General features: G+C 44.1%; 1 protein-coding gene across 1 annotated transcript in view; it reads left to right on the top strand.

The window, feature by feature from the left end:
- The window catches only part of ITGA9 (integrin subunit alpha 9), a 299,826-nt gene that overhangs the window by 53,005 nt on the left and 229,404 nt on the right, over positions 1–17,417 (top strand). The window contains exons 12-14 of the mRNA XM_038393132.2: positions 5,934–6,024; positions 6,574–6,619; positions 10,618–10,772. Coding sequence (XP_038249060.1) covers positions 5,934–6,024; positions 6,574–6,619; positions 10,618–10,772 — 292 coding nt within the window. The remainder of the gene's footprint in view (positions 1–5,933; positions 6,025–6,573; positions 6,620–10,617; positions 10,773–17,417) is intronic.

The following is a 17,417-nucleotide window of genomic DNA, read 5'->3' as shown; positions in this document are numbered from 1 at the left end:
TTAATATTTGTCTAGCAAGCTTTTGCAAAGGCAGATTTCATACCCTCCCTCCTCTGGCTGTTTGAAGGTCTGATCTAAATATTTTTTGTTGCTGGGAGAGATCCTACATAGTAAACCAATTTAAGCAGAATAAAGGATTTAGTGGTTACAGTGGAGACTCTTTAATAGACTGTAAGGGATTAGTCCTTCTGCCTTTTACTGTATGTACAGTATGCATCGGTTTTTACAAAGAAAGTTAAAACCATTTTATGATGCTTCTAAAATGTGATAATTTGTGGCATATGTATGGCTCAGCTCTGCACACTCTCCTCAGCAACAGTTGCTGGAAGTGGGGATCTTCTCATTTGGTAGGAGACTCTGGGCTTCTAAGCTCCTGCATATCCAGATTGGAGTTTTTGTTTTTCATTTTTGAGGAAATTTAGTGCATTAGAAAGACACATTGACAGTGCTGCAGATCGAAGTTCTTGTTCCTCCCCTCCCACAGCAAAGTAGGAAAATACAATAAACCTGTCTCTCATTCCTGCCTGGGAGAGACCACTTCTAGAGGATTAAAGGACACCCATTGTTCTGTCCGGTGCCCTTTTCCTGTCTTGGCCTCTCTTTTGAGGCTGCCAATAAGGATACCAATTGTGGCCGTATTTTTACAATGTATCCTAATACCTATCCCAAAGGGACTAGACTGAAGCCACCAATTCATTTTGCATGCGCCACCAAACAGCCATTAAATGCTTGCAACTTTTGTTCCTTACCTACCTGGTCTGGATTTGAACCCACCACCTTGAGGTGAAAGATTTTGTGTAGCCTATTATCATGCCCCTGAGCCATCCAGAGGCCCTGGATTTCCTGTTTTAAACAAGCTCTGAGAGGAAGTGTCCCATATCATATAAATTTTCACCCTTTTCATTCCCTTTTCTACTTTAAATCATTATCTATATCTGTGCCTCACTCCTCCACAGCAAGTTTAGTGGTGGCTCTGAGCTAAAGCAGCTGAATTGGTTTGCAACATAATGCATGTGCTAAATAAATACTGTCTGTCTAAGCTTCATGGCTTGCTGTTTTCATTCATGGCACTTAAAGGAGAACAGCATTATACCTCAGCATTTATACCATAATAGCCTGCAGATGTCTGTGGGATATCTGTAGGCAGAATTTACCATCCTATTAGGGACCCCCCAAAAACTTAATCACGTTCTATGATGTAAGTGTAATGTGAGAGCAAGTTTCTTCCAGTTGCCTAATGTTAAATGCCTTTGAGTAGGAAAGTTTAGCTCTGTTTGTTTTAAAGCATAGTTTACCCTTTAGAACTGGCCTTTAGGATCACAGGTTTGTTTTACAGGATCTCTTTTTTCGACTACTGTATTGGTTTTGAATTTTCTCTTTTAATGAATTTCCTGCATGACGTTTTGGCTACTATTAATGGTCTTGTATGGGCTGGACAGGGAAGTATTGTAGCCTATAAAAGACGGTGAAGCACTACCAGCAACCCTGTAATAGGTCTTTTCCATCTAACTTCTGTGATTGGACCCCTTTTTGAACTCGGATCTCCTTTCTTTTGCATCAGACTGTAATACACAGGAGCCTGTGGGCCATGTGGCTTGCTTGAAAGATGAGGTTTTAATATCTTGATTTGTTCCAGATAAAACATTTGCCTTTTTAACTGTTTAAGGAAAGTTCCTGTGTGTTAATAATTTTTAAGAAGCCCTCTGGGTTGGGGAGACAGAAATGAGATATGACATCAGCACTGGTACCAAATACTGTGATAGCTCGTGGAAAAACAGAATTTCCAACTGCATATGGCAATGAATCTCCCTCATTTTGACCTTGAACACATTGACAAACTTTTTTTTTTTTTTTAGAGTAAGTGGTCATTTTAGATTTGATGTTTCAATTAAATTAATCATACATTTTTTAGTGATGCTCCATAAAACTCTTAATCATATGAGTGCAGGTGATGGAAAAGGTTTTGTGGAATACAAAATTAGACCCTGTCTTCTATAAAAAAAAAAAATTTGATATGCTGTTTGTGTTTTGTGTGTGTGTGTGTGTGTGTGTGTATATATATATATAGTGAGAAAGCTCTGTCTTTGCCTCCGTGCGTCCCACATTTCCTGGCAGATTTTGCTAGCTTCAGAGGCTCACTGTAACTCTCCACATAACCCTTCTCTCTCTAGAGACAAGGGTCACAGTCTACTGAGCCATTTTCATCATAAGTCAGCGAGGGAGGTGAGGAGAAGTTATCCTTCCTTGCTCAATCTCTGTTGTCTCCCAGTCTCAGTGATTAATCAGGGGGCAAAGGGGGCCGGGGGGGGGGTAGTCTGGGCCCACCCTCTACTCCAGGCTCCAGCCCAGGGACCCTAATAGTATCAGCTATGGTAGCTGACCTTTTAGAAACATGACATGTACAATTCCCTGGGCTACTTCCCCCACAGCAGCCCTCACTTCCTCAAGCTCCACTTCACCCTTACCTCAGGGCCTCCTCCCTTGTGCCTGATATGGTGTGTACTACTCAGCCTCTCCAACAGCACAACTTCCTCCCACAGCTCCTGACATGCACACCCACCTGACTGACTGGGAGGCTTTTAACTAGTTTCAGCCAGCCCCTGATTGGCTTCAGGTGTCCCAATCAACCTAGCCTTCTCCTTGCCTTCTGGAAAGTTCTAAATTGGCCCCAGGTGTCTTAATTGACCTGGAACAGCTGCCTTTTAACTTATTCTGGTACCAGGGATTTGTTTAGCCTGGAGCTAATATATCTATCTCCCACTACTCTTCCATAACACGGATCCAGTGGAGATGTGCGGGAGGGTGAGAGCCTTCTACGCAAGCCTTTTCTCCCTGGATCCGACCGATCCTAACGCTTGCAGAGTGCTTTGGGAGGAGCTCCTGACGGTCAGCACGGGCGACCGAGACCGGCTAGAGCTGCCTCTCACTCTGGCCGAGTTCTCGGAAGCCCTCCGTCGCATGCCCACCAATAAATCTCCGGGCATGGACGGGCTGACCGTGGAGTTCTACCGCATGTTCTGGGACGTCCTGGGCCCAGACCTAGTCAACGTCTGGGCTGAGTCTTTGCAGAGTGGGGTCCTCCCTCTTTCGTGCAGGCGAGCCGTGCTGGCCTTATTGCCGAAGAAGGGGGACCTCCGCGATTTACAAAATTGGCGTCCCGTCTTGCTCCTCAGCACGGACTACAAAGTCGTGGCAAAAGCCATCTCCCTGCGGCTAGGGTCCGTGCTGGTGGACGTGGTCCACCCAGACCAGACCTACACCGTCCCGGGCCGTAGCATCTTCGACAACTTATATCTGGTCCGGGACCTATTGGAACTTGGGTGTAGGGATGGTCTGTCGTTCGCCCTCCTGTCCTTAGATCAGGAGAAGGCGTTCGACAGGGTGGATCACGGGTATCTCCTGAGCACTGTGCAAGCGTTTGGCTTTGGACCCAGGTTTGTGAATTTTCTCCGGGTGCTGTACGCCTCCGCAGAGTGTTTGGTCAGGCTCAACTGGACCCTGACCGAACCGGTCAGCTTTGGGCGAGGAGTAGGGCAGGGGTGCCCCCTCTCGGGCCAGCTGTATGCTCTGGCGATCGAGCCCTTCCTCTGTCTCCTCCGAAGGAGGTTGACAGGGTTGGTGCTGCGGCTGGTCCTGTCGGCGTACGCTGATGACGTGCTCCTCGTGGTCCAGGACCTGGGTGACTTGGCGCGAGTGGAGGCTTGCCAGGCCATCTATTCGGCAGCCTCCTCCGCGCGGGTCAACTGGGTCAAGAGCTCTGGCTTGGTGGTAGGGGACTGGCGGCAGGCGAGCTCCCTCCCACCCGCGCTTCAGGCCATCCGGTGGAGCACGGGTCCGCTGCTCTATCTGGGTGTTTACCTTTCCGCCACGCATCCCTCTCCGCCGGAGAACTGGCAGAATTTAGAGGGCGGGGTGATAGAGCGGCTCCGGAAATGGACAGGACTACTCCGGTGCCTCTCCCTTCGAGGGTGAGCGCTAGTGCTTAATCAACTAGTCCTGTCCATGCTCTGGTACCGGCTCAACACCCTGGTCCCAGCCCCGGCTTTCCTGGCCAACCTCCGGACATCGATTCTGGAATTCTTTTGGTCAGGACTTCACTGGGTCCCTGCAGGGGTTCTCCATCTACCTTTGGAGGAGGGAGGGCAGGGCCTAAAATGTCTGCTCACTCAGGTCCATGTCTTCCACCTCCAGACCCTGCAGAGGCTCCTTTATGGTGCAGGTAGTCCGGCGTGGAGCATACTGGCGCACGCCTTCCTGCGCCGCTTCCGAGGGCTCTGATACGACCGGCAGCTCCTTTATCTCCATCTGAGAGGTCTTCCGCGAGACCTCTCCAGGCTGCCGGTCTTCTACCAGGACCTCCTCCGGACCTGGAAACTATTTACAACGACCAGGTCCGTGGCGGCCACCGAGGGGGCAGATCTCCTCGCGGAGCCCCTGCTACACAACCCCCAGCTCCGTGTGCAGGTGGCGAAGTCCCGCTCGGTGCACCAGAGGTTGGTCCTGGCAGAGGTCACAAGAGTCGGAGACCTCCTGGACTATGACCGGGGAGACTGGCTGGATCCCCTGACGCTCGCTCAGCGCATGGGGCTTTCCGGGCCTTGTACTACCCAGCGCATACTTCAGGAGGTGAAGGCCGCTTTGCCGCCCGCTGCTCGGGTTCATCTCGACCGGGTCCTGCACGAGGGCACGCCCCTCCCACCCGTTACCCCAGGCCCGCTGGACCTTTTAATTGGACCCCTGCCCCATGGACCCAACCGACCCCTTCACTAGAAGCCGGCTGCACGAGATGCAGCCGGTCTGCTTTCAAACCGCACCAAGAAAACATCTCTACACGCTCGTGCTCCACACCCTTCACGCCCGCACCCTAGTGTCCCGCCCCGATACAAAATCGTGGGACCTCCTGCCACCTTTGGAGGGTGAGGAGCCCTGGTGGGCCAGCCTATATTCCACCTTAGTCTCAAGGCCCGCCGGGGATGTCAGTTGGTGGCTCCTTCACGGAGCCGTGAGCACGGGCCTGTACTTGGCGCGGTTCACTTCAATCCCAGACACCTCCCCCTTTTGCGGCGTGAGGGATACCCTGGCACATGTATACCTGGAGTGTGCCAGGCTGCAGCCCCTATTCCGGCTCCTCACCAATATTTTATTACGTTTTTGGTTGCACTTCTCCCCTCACCTTCTCATTTATGCACTCCCTATCCGTGGCCCCACAAAGTCACGGGATCTCCTGGTCAAACTCCTCCTGGCCCTAGCTAAAATGGCCATCTACAAAACCAGAGTGAGGAGGTTGGCCGATGGAGTCTCCTGTGACTGTGGGGCCTATTTCCGATCCTCGGTCCGTTCACGTATCCGGGCAGAGTTCCTCTGGGCGGTGTCCTCTGACTCCCTTGACGCCTTTGAGGAGCAGTGGGCACTGTCCGGGGTTCTCTGCTCGGTGTCCCCGTCCGGTTCCCTTCGTTTGACCCTTTGACCACACTCCTGTCCCTGTTATTTTATTAGTTGTCCCCCGGAATTTTTTGGGTATCTAGGTCCTGTGGATCCCCCTTTTAGGCTGGGGGGATCCTTTAGCGGTGGACGGGCTTTGCCCGCCCACTTCCCTGATCCCAATAAGACTACTCTTCCATAGCCATCTGGCCTTGCCCCGTCACAATATGTATATATATATATTTGTAATTTATGTATTATTTTAATCAACACTAACTTTTAACTCAAGTCAAGACCAGAAAACAGTTTCTCACTTAAGAGATCATGGGATTTACACATATGAATAGGGTTTGCAGGATCATGGTTTGCAAGGTCAGGTTCCAATAGTGCTCTGGTAGTAAAAGGGGGCCTCAGTGTAAATGAGAATCAGGCCCTGAGAGAAGAGCCACGTGGTGCTTTTATATTAATTTTGATTCCTTTTGGTGATTCCACTTCTATACTATCTGTTGCAGAAACTGTCTGGGCAAACTATAAACCCAATGCTGCGGATGTTTGGCCAATCCATATCTGGAGGAGTTGATATGGATGGAAATGGTTATCCGGGTATGTTTACTACGATTATAACAACAATTAAAAAAAGCAGCAGATAAATATAGCATATTAAGTAGTTTCCATATTGCTTACTAAAGCTCCTTCAAATCAGTAACAGGAAAGCTTACAGTGTGAAGTGTAGGTGTCTGTCTGTCTTCCTCGCTCAGTGAAAGCTGCTGACATGTTAGTCTATCTCATAGACACCCCAGGTTCAGTTGTCTGGGTTTAGAACCTATGGTACAAGCCTGAGAAACAAAGTTGAGAATTTTAGCTTCCTAGGAAGTAGTTTAGTTTTTATTTAATGGAAAAAAATTGAGCTGAGATGATACAAAGAGAGAGAACTGGAGTGACCTGAAGAACCCAATTTTGTAGTCCCAGTGCAGGCAAAACAAATGTGATGTGTTGATTGGCAGAACTAAGCAGGGAATGGGGAAATATTTTATTTATTAGTACATATTTTACAACTGAAAAATTGTCACGAATAAACAGACTACAAGGATTTGGTTTCTGTGTCCTTCAAATGCCATTGTAACAATAAAAGTTATGAAACTTTGTTTTCAGATGTGACCATTGGGGCCTTCATGTCAGACAATGTGGTGCTTCTAAGGTGAGATCAATTTCTTCCATTTGTATGATGTTTTTCTGGTTCCTGTTTATTAGTTATGTGGTTTCTCAGTCTTCCTCTAATAGTTTTTCTTTTCTTTTTCATTATGGTCAGAAGAAACAAGTTAGATTATTTTGTATACTGTACCTACTAGGAGTGCCTGGTACCTTACAGAATAAATAAAAGATGGGACCCAACCCCAAAGAACTTATCTAATTTAGACACACAGCAAATAAAAATATGGGTGTTGGGAGTTTGGGGTGAGTAAGGGTTATAGAAATAACAGATTGAGATGTGCTTTTGTTATCACTGATATACACACATCACGGATTCCTTTATGGAAAGATAATTGAGTTGTTTATATAGTCACTTGCATTTGTGTGGATTTTCTTTTGTTTTTGTCTATACAAATATTGTTTGATTTAAGGAAACAAAATTGGGGCAAGAGGGCAGCAGTGTATGGTGTAGGAATGTAGCTCAGTGTTGGAAGGTTAGAGTGAAAGAAGTGAGCCTGGAAGGATTTGAAGAAGAGTGAGGTTGCAATGCAAGCAGGATCTGGACAGCTATTTTGAGGTGTGCAGGTGCCATGGATTTGCTTGCTGGGGGTGGAGATCAGGGAAGCTACAAGGTGTGACAAATTGAAAGAGTGAAGGAGATGTAGTGGGGCTAGAATAGTGAGGCATAGGCAGGGCAGAGCTTTGAAGGTAAGGATGAGGAATTTGAACTTTATGTGGCAGGAGACTAGAAGTCACTGTAAGGACTCAAGGAGGGTGTTGAAACAGAGAGACAGGTGAGGAAGATGGTTTTTTTTCTGCATTTTGTTGGGAAGACTTTGAGGGGCAGCCACAGAGGAGGAGCAAGTGGTGGGGTTGTAGTCAAGATGATAGATGACCTGTGCAATGGCTAAAGCTCATGTGGTACAATGTTGAGTGCTGCTAATATAGATGTCTATCAAATCTCCAAAATCATGTTACTAAATATGGAATAGGCTACCTGTAATACGGCATTAGAAAAGAAATCAAGAGGTTAGATTGCTGCAATTTACTCTTCTTTGGGCTACCCTTGAGAACTCTGGGTTCTGTTACTACTTCTGATACTGACTTGCTGTGTGACCTTGGGCCGCTCACCTGAACTTTCATGTCTTTTTCCCATCTATAAATGGGGTTCATGATACTTACATACAGTACCTCACAGGGATGTAGTGCAGCTTAATTATTTTTTTGCAAAGTACTTTGACTTTCTCAGATGAAAGGCACCCTTGGAAGAGGAAAGTGTTTTTATTTTTATGCTGATTTATATTTTGGGCTATTTTTGCTAATAACTACATTCTGAATAAACACTCTAATGTTTAATAAAACAACAGTGTAAAGAACTGGATGGATCAGTCATTTGAAGCTTTTGTGGAATAGTCATTTTAATAGAAGAAATATGGGGCTGGAGAAATAATTAAGAGTTGTGAAATGAGTCTATCCCCCAATGTGTCCTTTTAGATGCGGGAAAGACCTGTTTCTGTTCAGTAGAAAAAATCCTGTTGACTTCATGCTGCAGGTGCTGTGTTCTTTGAGAAACATTAATATTCTGTTGTTACTCAGACAAACAGAGGAACCCACTAGCTTTTTCATCAAATGTTGTGAAACATCAACAGATGGAATCTCTGAGCTCTGTTCCTCAGAAATAACTTGAAAAGTAAATAAAAGTGCAAACACTTATGCTGCTTTAGTGTTGTTGTGAAGAGATAAACTGGATATAAGAACACATGGACCTAGAACCAGGGACTGCAGGTTTTAAGGCAGGTACCTTGTCGCCGCCACAGGCCCGGGCATGTTTGCCATCAAGAGGACCTGAGAGACTAAGCCCTGCAGGAAGTTCTACTCTAAGGGACATGTGCAACAGCCCTCTGTGATTCTCTTGATTGGGTGGCACTCCACATATAAACCAGGGAGCCATTTCAGGGAGTTGACTGAAAAATGCAGACCTCCAGTGTGTGTCTGCCTTAGACGTCACTTTCTGCGTCTTGCCTTGATTCCAGACTCCTGGCTTTTGGCCTAGGCTGGGCTCCCAACCCTGATCTTGGTTTACTGTCTCTGACTTAAGATCATTGCTGACTATGGTGAAAGACAGTGGCCTGGCCCATCCCCAATTCTTGCCTCATGTTCTCAATTTGGTAACAGACTCTGAGTTTGTAGTTTTGATCTGGCCTGGCCCCAGATTGATCTCTGACCTTCAGATCCAATACCGAGCAGCTTACTCCATGCCCACAGGCCACACACGAGCCAGTCCCGATGGTGGAAGGTTTCTTGTGACATCACCAAGAAAATACACACACTGTAGCAACCTGAATCCAATCAGTGAATCGGTGCCTGTTTATTTCTTTAGAGATTAGTGCAGTATGGACTAATCGTGTGTCTAGGCCAATTAATTGCAGCTACTGCCAGTCAAGGAGTGTGCCGTGCTTGCTGTTTGGATTCAGATTAGGGTAAAGGAAAATACTTTTTTCCTCCAGTAGTTCTTGTAAAATCTTTTGGCCAAAAACAATATACGTCTTGCCAAATGATATTAAAAAGCTTTTGTGGAAGCCACTTTAATTTGGGGCGGATGATGGTGCCTCTGTGTGTGCATTGCAACTTGAGATATGCCCATTAAATAGGCTAATTTGAAAGATATCATGAAGTGCATAGCTTTCGAAATAGTATGTTTAGGTAAATGTACAAGTTAATCTATTTTACGCCCTCCCCAAGCATCTGAGTGCAGGCACTTCCATGATGTGAGATGATCCTGGGAAGTTTGCTCTTTCCTCTTTTCTATGGATACCAAACTCCCATTATTAGTTTTAGATACTGTTAAGAGAGACTGAGTTGCTCCCGTTGATAAGTGCCTATAACCACTACCACAAACCACAGCCCCTAGATGTAAATGGCTTGTGGAGTGAGTCCTAATGTTGTCTGCTCTATGCACTTCATGACTCCTGAGCCCACCTTAGAACTGAATCTGCTGTTCGCTGCACATTTTTGGAGTATGTGGGAGGTTTATTACTTGAGTTACCTTTAGAATAACGTATTCGTGCGTAAGAGCTGCAGAACTGAAAGCACTAAGAATAACAGTTAATGCGTTCTTGGGCTCTGATCCTGCATTGAAACTGATTCTCATTGCAGGACTGGGGCCTTCATTACTTAACCCCTTGCTCCAAGCCTTCTGCACTTACTGGGTCATGTGGCCCAGAAAACCAATACCTCGCCCTCATGGCCCTGTGATTGCGGCATGACTCTGGCTGAACTCTTCTTCAACCTGAAATAACCATAGCAACAGCCCAGGTCATAGGCTGCAAAAGTGGAAAGCTGTCATTCGTAACACACGGGGAACTGTCAGAACTTAATTTGGTGAAGTCAAAGGAGGACTGTAAATTGCCAGTGCATGGCATGGGGGAATTAGCTGAACATTTCCCCACCCTCAATGATGGGAGTGTAATGCATTTGGCACTACTAAGAAAAATTACCCCACCTTTGTTTTTCCTCAAGTTTAGCTTAATGAATGCTGCTGCTAGAGCATTATATGGAACATTAGTGTTTGCTTACCCTTTCCTCCTGGCCCCAGGCCGTTTTCTCTTTTGAGCTCTCTAGCCGGTGAACATACATAAGTGAGGTTATTGTCTTCGGTCTCTAATGCACTAATCTCATTACCCTTCCCTCTCATCATGAAGTCTCTAATACACCTTTGACTAGAGATTATTTATTATTGGTCACATCTGGTTATGCATGGTGTGCTCAAACATTGGGAGTACAGTTTATTAACAAAAATCTGATATCTCACTTCAGCCACTGATGTAGTAGGATATGGGTCTCCTTCGATGGCTGAGGGAAGTGCTAGAAGAATGCCTAATCTGTTCTAAGGTTCACAATGTTGTTTTTTAATGTCTACTTGATACCAATTTTGCTTTATTTTCATCTGGTTGAGAAACATCCCTCTGAAGCCAAACTAAATTATACTTCTTCATTGGTCTCCAGATCTAGACCTGTCATTACAATGGACATCTCCATTTTCCTGCCAGCTTCCATCAATATCACAGCTCCCCAGTGCCATGATGGCTTGCAGCTGGTGAACTGCCTCAATGTCACAGTCTGCTTTCGTTTCAACGGCAAACGTGTTCCAGGAGAAATAGGTAATGTGCGTCCATAAAATGGTTCTCATGCCATATGCAACTCTAGAGAAGGCTGGGTTTTAGTGATACGTGAGGCGTGCTTAAAGGATTCCTCAGTTTAATTGCTGACACCAATTGCTGCTTTGGGCAAATAATTTACAGTGCCTCAGTTTATTCATCTATGCAATGGGAATAAAATAAAAATTATTACTCTACTAACAAGGATATTTTCAAGCTTCTTTAATATTTATAAAGAGCTTTGAGAATCTTGGATGAAAGAAACTGTCTACGTACATAGCAGTATTATGATCATGTTAAAATATTACATATATCTATTATATAATAGGTACATATAATGCTTTGTGGGTGTGTATGTATGCATAAATAATATAATGCTGTGGTATAGAGTTTGGACTCGATCATGCCATTTTGGCACTGTCCAGCACTGGAAGTGGTGTGGAGCTGCACTGCTCCAGAGGGAGCAACTTTTATAGGGCATATTCATATCTGTAGCATATTCTCCTACATGCCTGGCCAGCAGAAAGAGGTCACAAGCCATGGCTTCACCTATTCCCTGCCCCCTTTGAAGTGCCTGTGCTCCCCCTGACTGTACAGAGTGAAATTCTTCTTGGACCTTATGTGGGCCACACAAGAGGCACACAGACTCTTTATTCCCACCCCTGTACTGTGCACAAGTAAGAAGCACCTGCTAGCCACTAGGACCACCCAGGATCTACCCCATTATCACCTGAGTCTGGGATAATCAAACTTCTCAAAGAGAACAAAATTGCTCAAAACTTAATTTCTTTTTGGGTTCTAAGGCCAGAGTTCAAGGCTAGGATTTGTATGGCTGTACCTTTTCTTTTCTTAAGAATTCTTGCAAAATCCCACAGATGAATGTATAGTTCAGCAAAGCACTTTTATCCAGATAGGATAACTCTGGTTGATCCAAAAATGTTAATTCCTATCTCTGTTTTAGGGTAAAATTTTTAAAAGGGCCTAAGTCCCATTTTCAAAAGTGACTGTAAGCACCTTGTGGCCTAAATTTCATTGGCTTTCTTAGGAGGCTAAGTGTCAAAGATCGCTTTTGAAAATAGGCCTTTGGTCCTTTTGAAAACTTTACCCTGGTTCTCATTTTGTATAGCTCTACCGGGTGTTAAGAAACAAACTTCCCTTTCTCATTCACGTACATTCTCATATTTCTGGAGGGAACTAATCTTCTTGCAGCATACCACAGATGAGAGCAAGCTTAATTTCCCTGAATTATGATACAAACCATAACCTTTTGTAACTTACTGCAGTTAAAAGAACGTTTGAATACTTTTGGCAAATGTTACTGTCTAGGTTCCTTCCCTACTCTGAACTCTAGGGTACAGATGTGGGGACCTGCATGAAAACCTCCTAAGCTTACTTTTACCAGCTTAGGTTAAAATTTCCCCAAGGTACAAACTATTTTACCTTTTGCCCTTGGACTTTCGCTGCAACCACCAAACGTCTAACCAGGGTTTATTATTGGGAAAGAGTCGTTTGGAAACGTCTTTCCCCCCAAAATCCTCACCAAAACCTTGCACCCCCCTTCCTGGGGAATGTTTGATAAAAATCCTCACCAATTTGCATAGGTGATCACAGATCCAAACCCTTGGATCTTAAGAACAATGAAAAAAACATTCCGTTTCTTACAAGAAGAATTTTAATAGAAGAAAAGGTAAAAAGAATCACCTTTCTTTAAGGTAAAATCAGGATGGTAAATACCTTACAGGGTAATTAGATTCAAAACATAGAGAATCCCTCTAGGCAAAACCTTAAGTTACAAAAAGACACAAAGACAGGAATATCAATTCCATTCAGCACAGCTTACTTTCTCAACCATTTAAAGAAATCATAATCTAACACATATCTAGCTAGATTGCTTACTAAGTTCTAAGACTCTATTCCTGTTCTGTCCCCGGCAAAAGCATCACATAGACAGACCCAGACCCTTTGTTTCTCCCTCCCTCCAGCTTTGAAAGTATCTTGCCTCCTCATTGGTCATTGTGGTCAAGTGCCAGCGAGGTTATCCTAGCTTCTTAACCCTTTACAGGTAAAAGGGTTTTTCCTCTGGCCGGGAGGGATTTTAAAGGTGTTTACCCTTCCCTTTATATTTATGACAGTTACCCATTCCCTAGTAGAGTTCTTTGTTAAGTAGATAATGATAACTCTCAGATATTGTCTTTTTAGACAATGCATCTAATCAAAGCCATTTGTTAGAAAAACATAGCCAGCATTATCTAACTGTGTAAAAACTTTTTGGGATACAATTTGGACACACTGCCTCAAATAAGCATTTAATTTGGCTTATACAAAACAATGCATTTTAATTTCTTATAGGTTTCCTAGTAACAATATTTGGGAGGGGGCTAGTGGTAATGTGATACCTCTCACATAACTGGTTAAATCTTAGAGAACAAGTTAATTAATACCAAAAACTGCTTCAGCTAAATCTGTTTAGATTCAAAAGTCTTTCGACCCAATTTATGCATTAAAACGTATTTATGGGAGATGAGTTAATGTGTACAGCACCTAACACAATGGGGTCCTGGTCTACAACTAGCATTCCTAAGCACTGTGGTGATACAGATAGGAAATAATTATATTATATATCGGAGCCTCATGGGCAAGGTTTTCAAAAGGGACTAATGATTTTGGGGTGTCTCAGTTTTAGATGTCTTTAAAGGAAGATATACAGGAAGTTGGTGCTCAGCACTTTTTGAAAGTCAGACCCCCTATAGGACATCTGAAGTTGGGCACTCAGAATCACTAGTCTGTTTTGAAAATTGTGTCCGTTGTACTTATCTCATGCTGTCTAGAATGGCTCACAACCATGAGTTCCTACTTCAGGGCAGACTGTCAAAACCAAGGCAGATACCCCAAACTGGTGGGGTGTTCTATCATTAGATTTCACCAAGCCAGTAACAAATGTGAACTCCTGGACCACTATAACAGCCTGGAGAGTGTAAGGGGACTGTCTAAAACTATCTTGCAAGCTGGACTTAGTGGTAAATGGTCATTTACATCAAAAATCACAAAATATTCAGGTTGCTTCCAGTCCCAAGAGGTCAGTCACTTACCCCAGATCAGTTGGTACCTTAGATCTTACACTAAAGACCATGTCTGTAGCCAATCCAGTAAGAAACTATCTAAAGTTTAATAACTAGGAAAAATGAGTTGTTTACAGGTTAAAGCAAGCATACATACACACAAATGAGTTACCATCTCTGATTCCTACAGATGACAGAGATGGGGTAATCTGTCAATTCCAAAATGTCTTTCAGGGTAGATTCAGGGGTAGCCCCAGGGGATCTCTGCCTTCATTTAATGTCTCTGGCCCTGTGAGAGTTCAAATCACAAAGAGATGAAAAATCTTCATGTCAACTACTTTTATTTCCCTCTTCCAGCATTCAAATCGATGAGACAAGGCCTTCTGCACGTACTTCTCCATGGGTGGATGGGACAATGAACAAAGTGTTTGTTTTATGGCTCACTTAATTTTTGATAGTTCTCCTGAGTGAGTGGGGCAATTCCCATGCTTGGGTTCACAAATTCAGAACATTTTCAAAGTTATAAAGCAAAGCTTACATATTTCCTTTTAGCATGGAGTACAGATGTTACAAGTGAGATTAATGCATGCGGCAGCTTACAAGCATTTCAGAGTGTAAACACTAAATGCATTCTTATAAGACTAATACCTATTTTGAACAAAACTAACATAGCTAGTTTGGTTTCCAGCTATGGGTTTGTCAGCTCTTAGCTAATGCCTATAGCTTTGGCTAGAGCTGGCACTTGGTTTACCAGTGTCACATCTGCATGCAACAGTTTTACGAGTCTGTACTGAACATGCTGTCACTATCCTATTCTTTCTATTATAAACTCATATCTAAAATGTTTATTTTCATGTATTGCTATTTAATTCAGCGACCCAAAAAGAAAATCTGTCTCCAACTTAATTGGATTGGTCAAACAAATTTTAAATATGGACCTTTTTCTCCCATTTTTTTTCCAGCACTATCTGCAGTACTACTAGTACTTTCACCGCTATTTGTAGGCCAGTGTTTGTTTCCACAATGTGCTGTCTCATTCGCAAAGTAGAAATCCCATCTATTTTATGGGCACTTTGTGCAGACTGAAATCTTCAGCGTCTTTTTCAGCTGAAATAGTTAGGGCTGAGTTAAAGAGGCATACGATAGTGAAATGTGTTGCTTTGCATGGTGGGGCAGTCATTGTCTGACCTTTCTCTTTGCTGCAGCATGCGCTAGAAGGCTAGGGGGTTGGTTGTATTTCATATCCAGACAAAACATTACCTCACAGGGTTTTGGATGTGTCAGAAACAGGAAACTTTTTTTTTTTAGTTATTTATTTTTCATAAATCCCAGTGTCTGGTTTAGGCTCTTCCTTGCTTCCCTGGTTGTGACCAGAAAGCTGCTTCAGGCATGGCTTTGGTGTTCCATCTTCCAGTGCGTTTTGGGGCCTCCATTTTTTCTATATAGTCCTGAGCAATCCTGCATTTGATAGTAGCTACCTTTGCTTTCCTTATTCCCCAGGTGACAGAGAAAGGGAACAGTTTTCTTTGGGAAGTAAGGGCAATATTACTGCATATGTTGTTAAAAGGGGAGGAGCGTAAAGAATTGGCAGATATCTAATTCCCCCTTTTTGGGTTTGCCTTGTCTAGTCTAGAAAAAGGTTGAGTTTAGATCCTATCTAAGGCAGATTTACACTACAGAAGTATACTTCTATAACTACGTCCCTCATGGGTGTGAAAAATCCACCCCCCCCCGAGTGACATAGTTATACCGACCTAACTCTGAGTGTAGAAAGTGCTATGTCGACAGGAGGTGAATTAAGTATGCTGTAGTGCTGTATGTGAATTCAAGCCCCTAGCTAATGTAAGCTAGGTAAGCCTGACCTTTAAACTATGTTGCCTAGTGTGACAGGGTAACAATTCTAGCTTGATGTTACCAGGTTGAATTACAGTTTAGGCTGGAGCACTGTTCCTGGCCTGGGTGTGGCCTTTCCCTGCACAATACACACACGTATGAGCACAATACCTTGCCAGCATACTTCCAAACAATACCCCTTTCCCAGCTGAAGGCCCTGAACAGGAAAATGGAGGCTGCTTGGGTCTCCCATATTTCAAGGAACTGTGCTACACGCCTAGCCACTGGCAAATGAAAGGAAACTTGCCATGCTCGCAGACAGGGCAATTTATTTATACAGATTAAAAAAATACCAAGCTACCATTTAATTAAAAAAATGCTTTTGTGTGAATTGGATGATTTTCAGTGCTTCTAAAAATGACAGGTTATAGGGCTGGCTGGAGCTAGGTATTGTGTACACAGATGCTGCGGAAGCTTCTTCACACAGCTCAGTCAATGCATCACCCCCTTCTGCCCTGCATCACCCCATTCTAGTCCACTGCAAGAGAATTCCCCAGGTAGACGCAGCTGATTGTGCCCAACTGTAGAGTGGTTTTGTGGGTGGAGCTACGCTTTGTTTGAACTTGTAATTGGTGCACTTCAGGTGGTTCAGAGTTTCTCTTCAGTTTGGATAAGCCGCCAGGGTTTAAGATACTCATCCACACTTTCCAGAATTTCTGAGTCTACAAAATTGGGTTTGTCTTCATCATCTGCAGCCTGCTTCAGTTTGGGCAAGACATACCACAGACTTTTTCTTACTGCATCTTGTTACTTCCACTTAATGTGCATGCCTGGGCCAGGACCGAAATCATGTTAGTGAGTGCTGTGGAGGCAATGCTTCTGTAAGGAAAGTAAAGGAGGGCCCCACAGAGACAGCTCTCTAGTCACCTACTCTGCAGGGTGTTGGCGGCAATAGAGGGCTTCGAGAGGAAGAAGTCTGAAGTAGGGGGAAAAGAGAGATTCTTTTCCTTAAAGCAGGTCCTATACATTGTCATCTGCTGGTGCATATGATGTAGGGGATGTGATGTATGCAGCAATGAAACTAGAGTGCCTTTGTTTTTTGAGCGCTGCACCTTTAGATGTTTAAGAATGTTCTCTGTGTGCAAAATTTGACCATGAGCCATTTTGTTCTCAGGGTTGCTGAGGTCTGTTTCAGAGGGACATACATGCATGCCTTGTGGAGACTTTACTTCTTCCTTGTTAGTGTTACCCTTAATCTAAAATACGTGATGTTACATTGAAAGCACGTGTTTTGCTGCGTGTGTATTAAAACGTAACAAAGTGGAGCAGGGGTACCTAATGCAGTTCTTTTTAGCGTATGTGCAATGTGACCAGGATTGATAACCGAATTTGGTCCACTGGTTGGATCATGAGCTTCCCCGGCTTGGGCCAGGTACTGACTGGGAGTGCAACATGAATGCTGATCTATGCCCCCCCCACTACTGAAGTGTGTATGTGACACTTGAGAATGAAAATCATGCGGTGTCTCTGCTACTCCTTATTCAGCAAGTATCTTACTATGGCATTGATTGGGACATCTAGTCTGCTGTAATGGTGAATGGCCTTGTTTGCAAATGAACAAAATATACTTGTGAATGCAGTTTTATCAAACCTTTAAGGAGATTAGGTTTGAGTTCTGGGCAGAGGATTGGTCATTTCAAAATTTAATCTAATCCAATTGCATGCATGCCAAATTTTTATTAACTTCTGAAGTCAA

Source organism: Dermochelys coriacea, chromosome 2, assembly GCF_009764565.3.
Source record: "Dermochelys coriacea isolate rDerCor1 chromosome 2, rDerCor1.pri.v4, whole genome shotgun sequence".
Classification (NCBI taxonomy): Eukaryota; Metazoa; Chordata; order Testudines; family Dermochelyidae; genus Dermochelys; species Dermochelys coriacea.
This window is presented reverse-complemented; position numbering and strand designations above follow the sequence as displayed.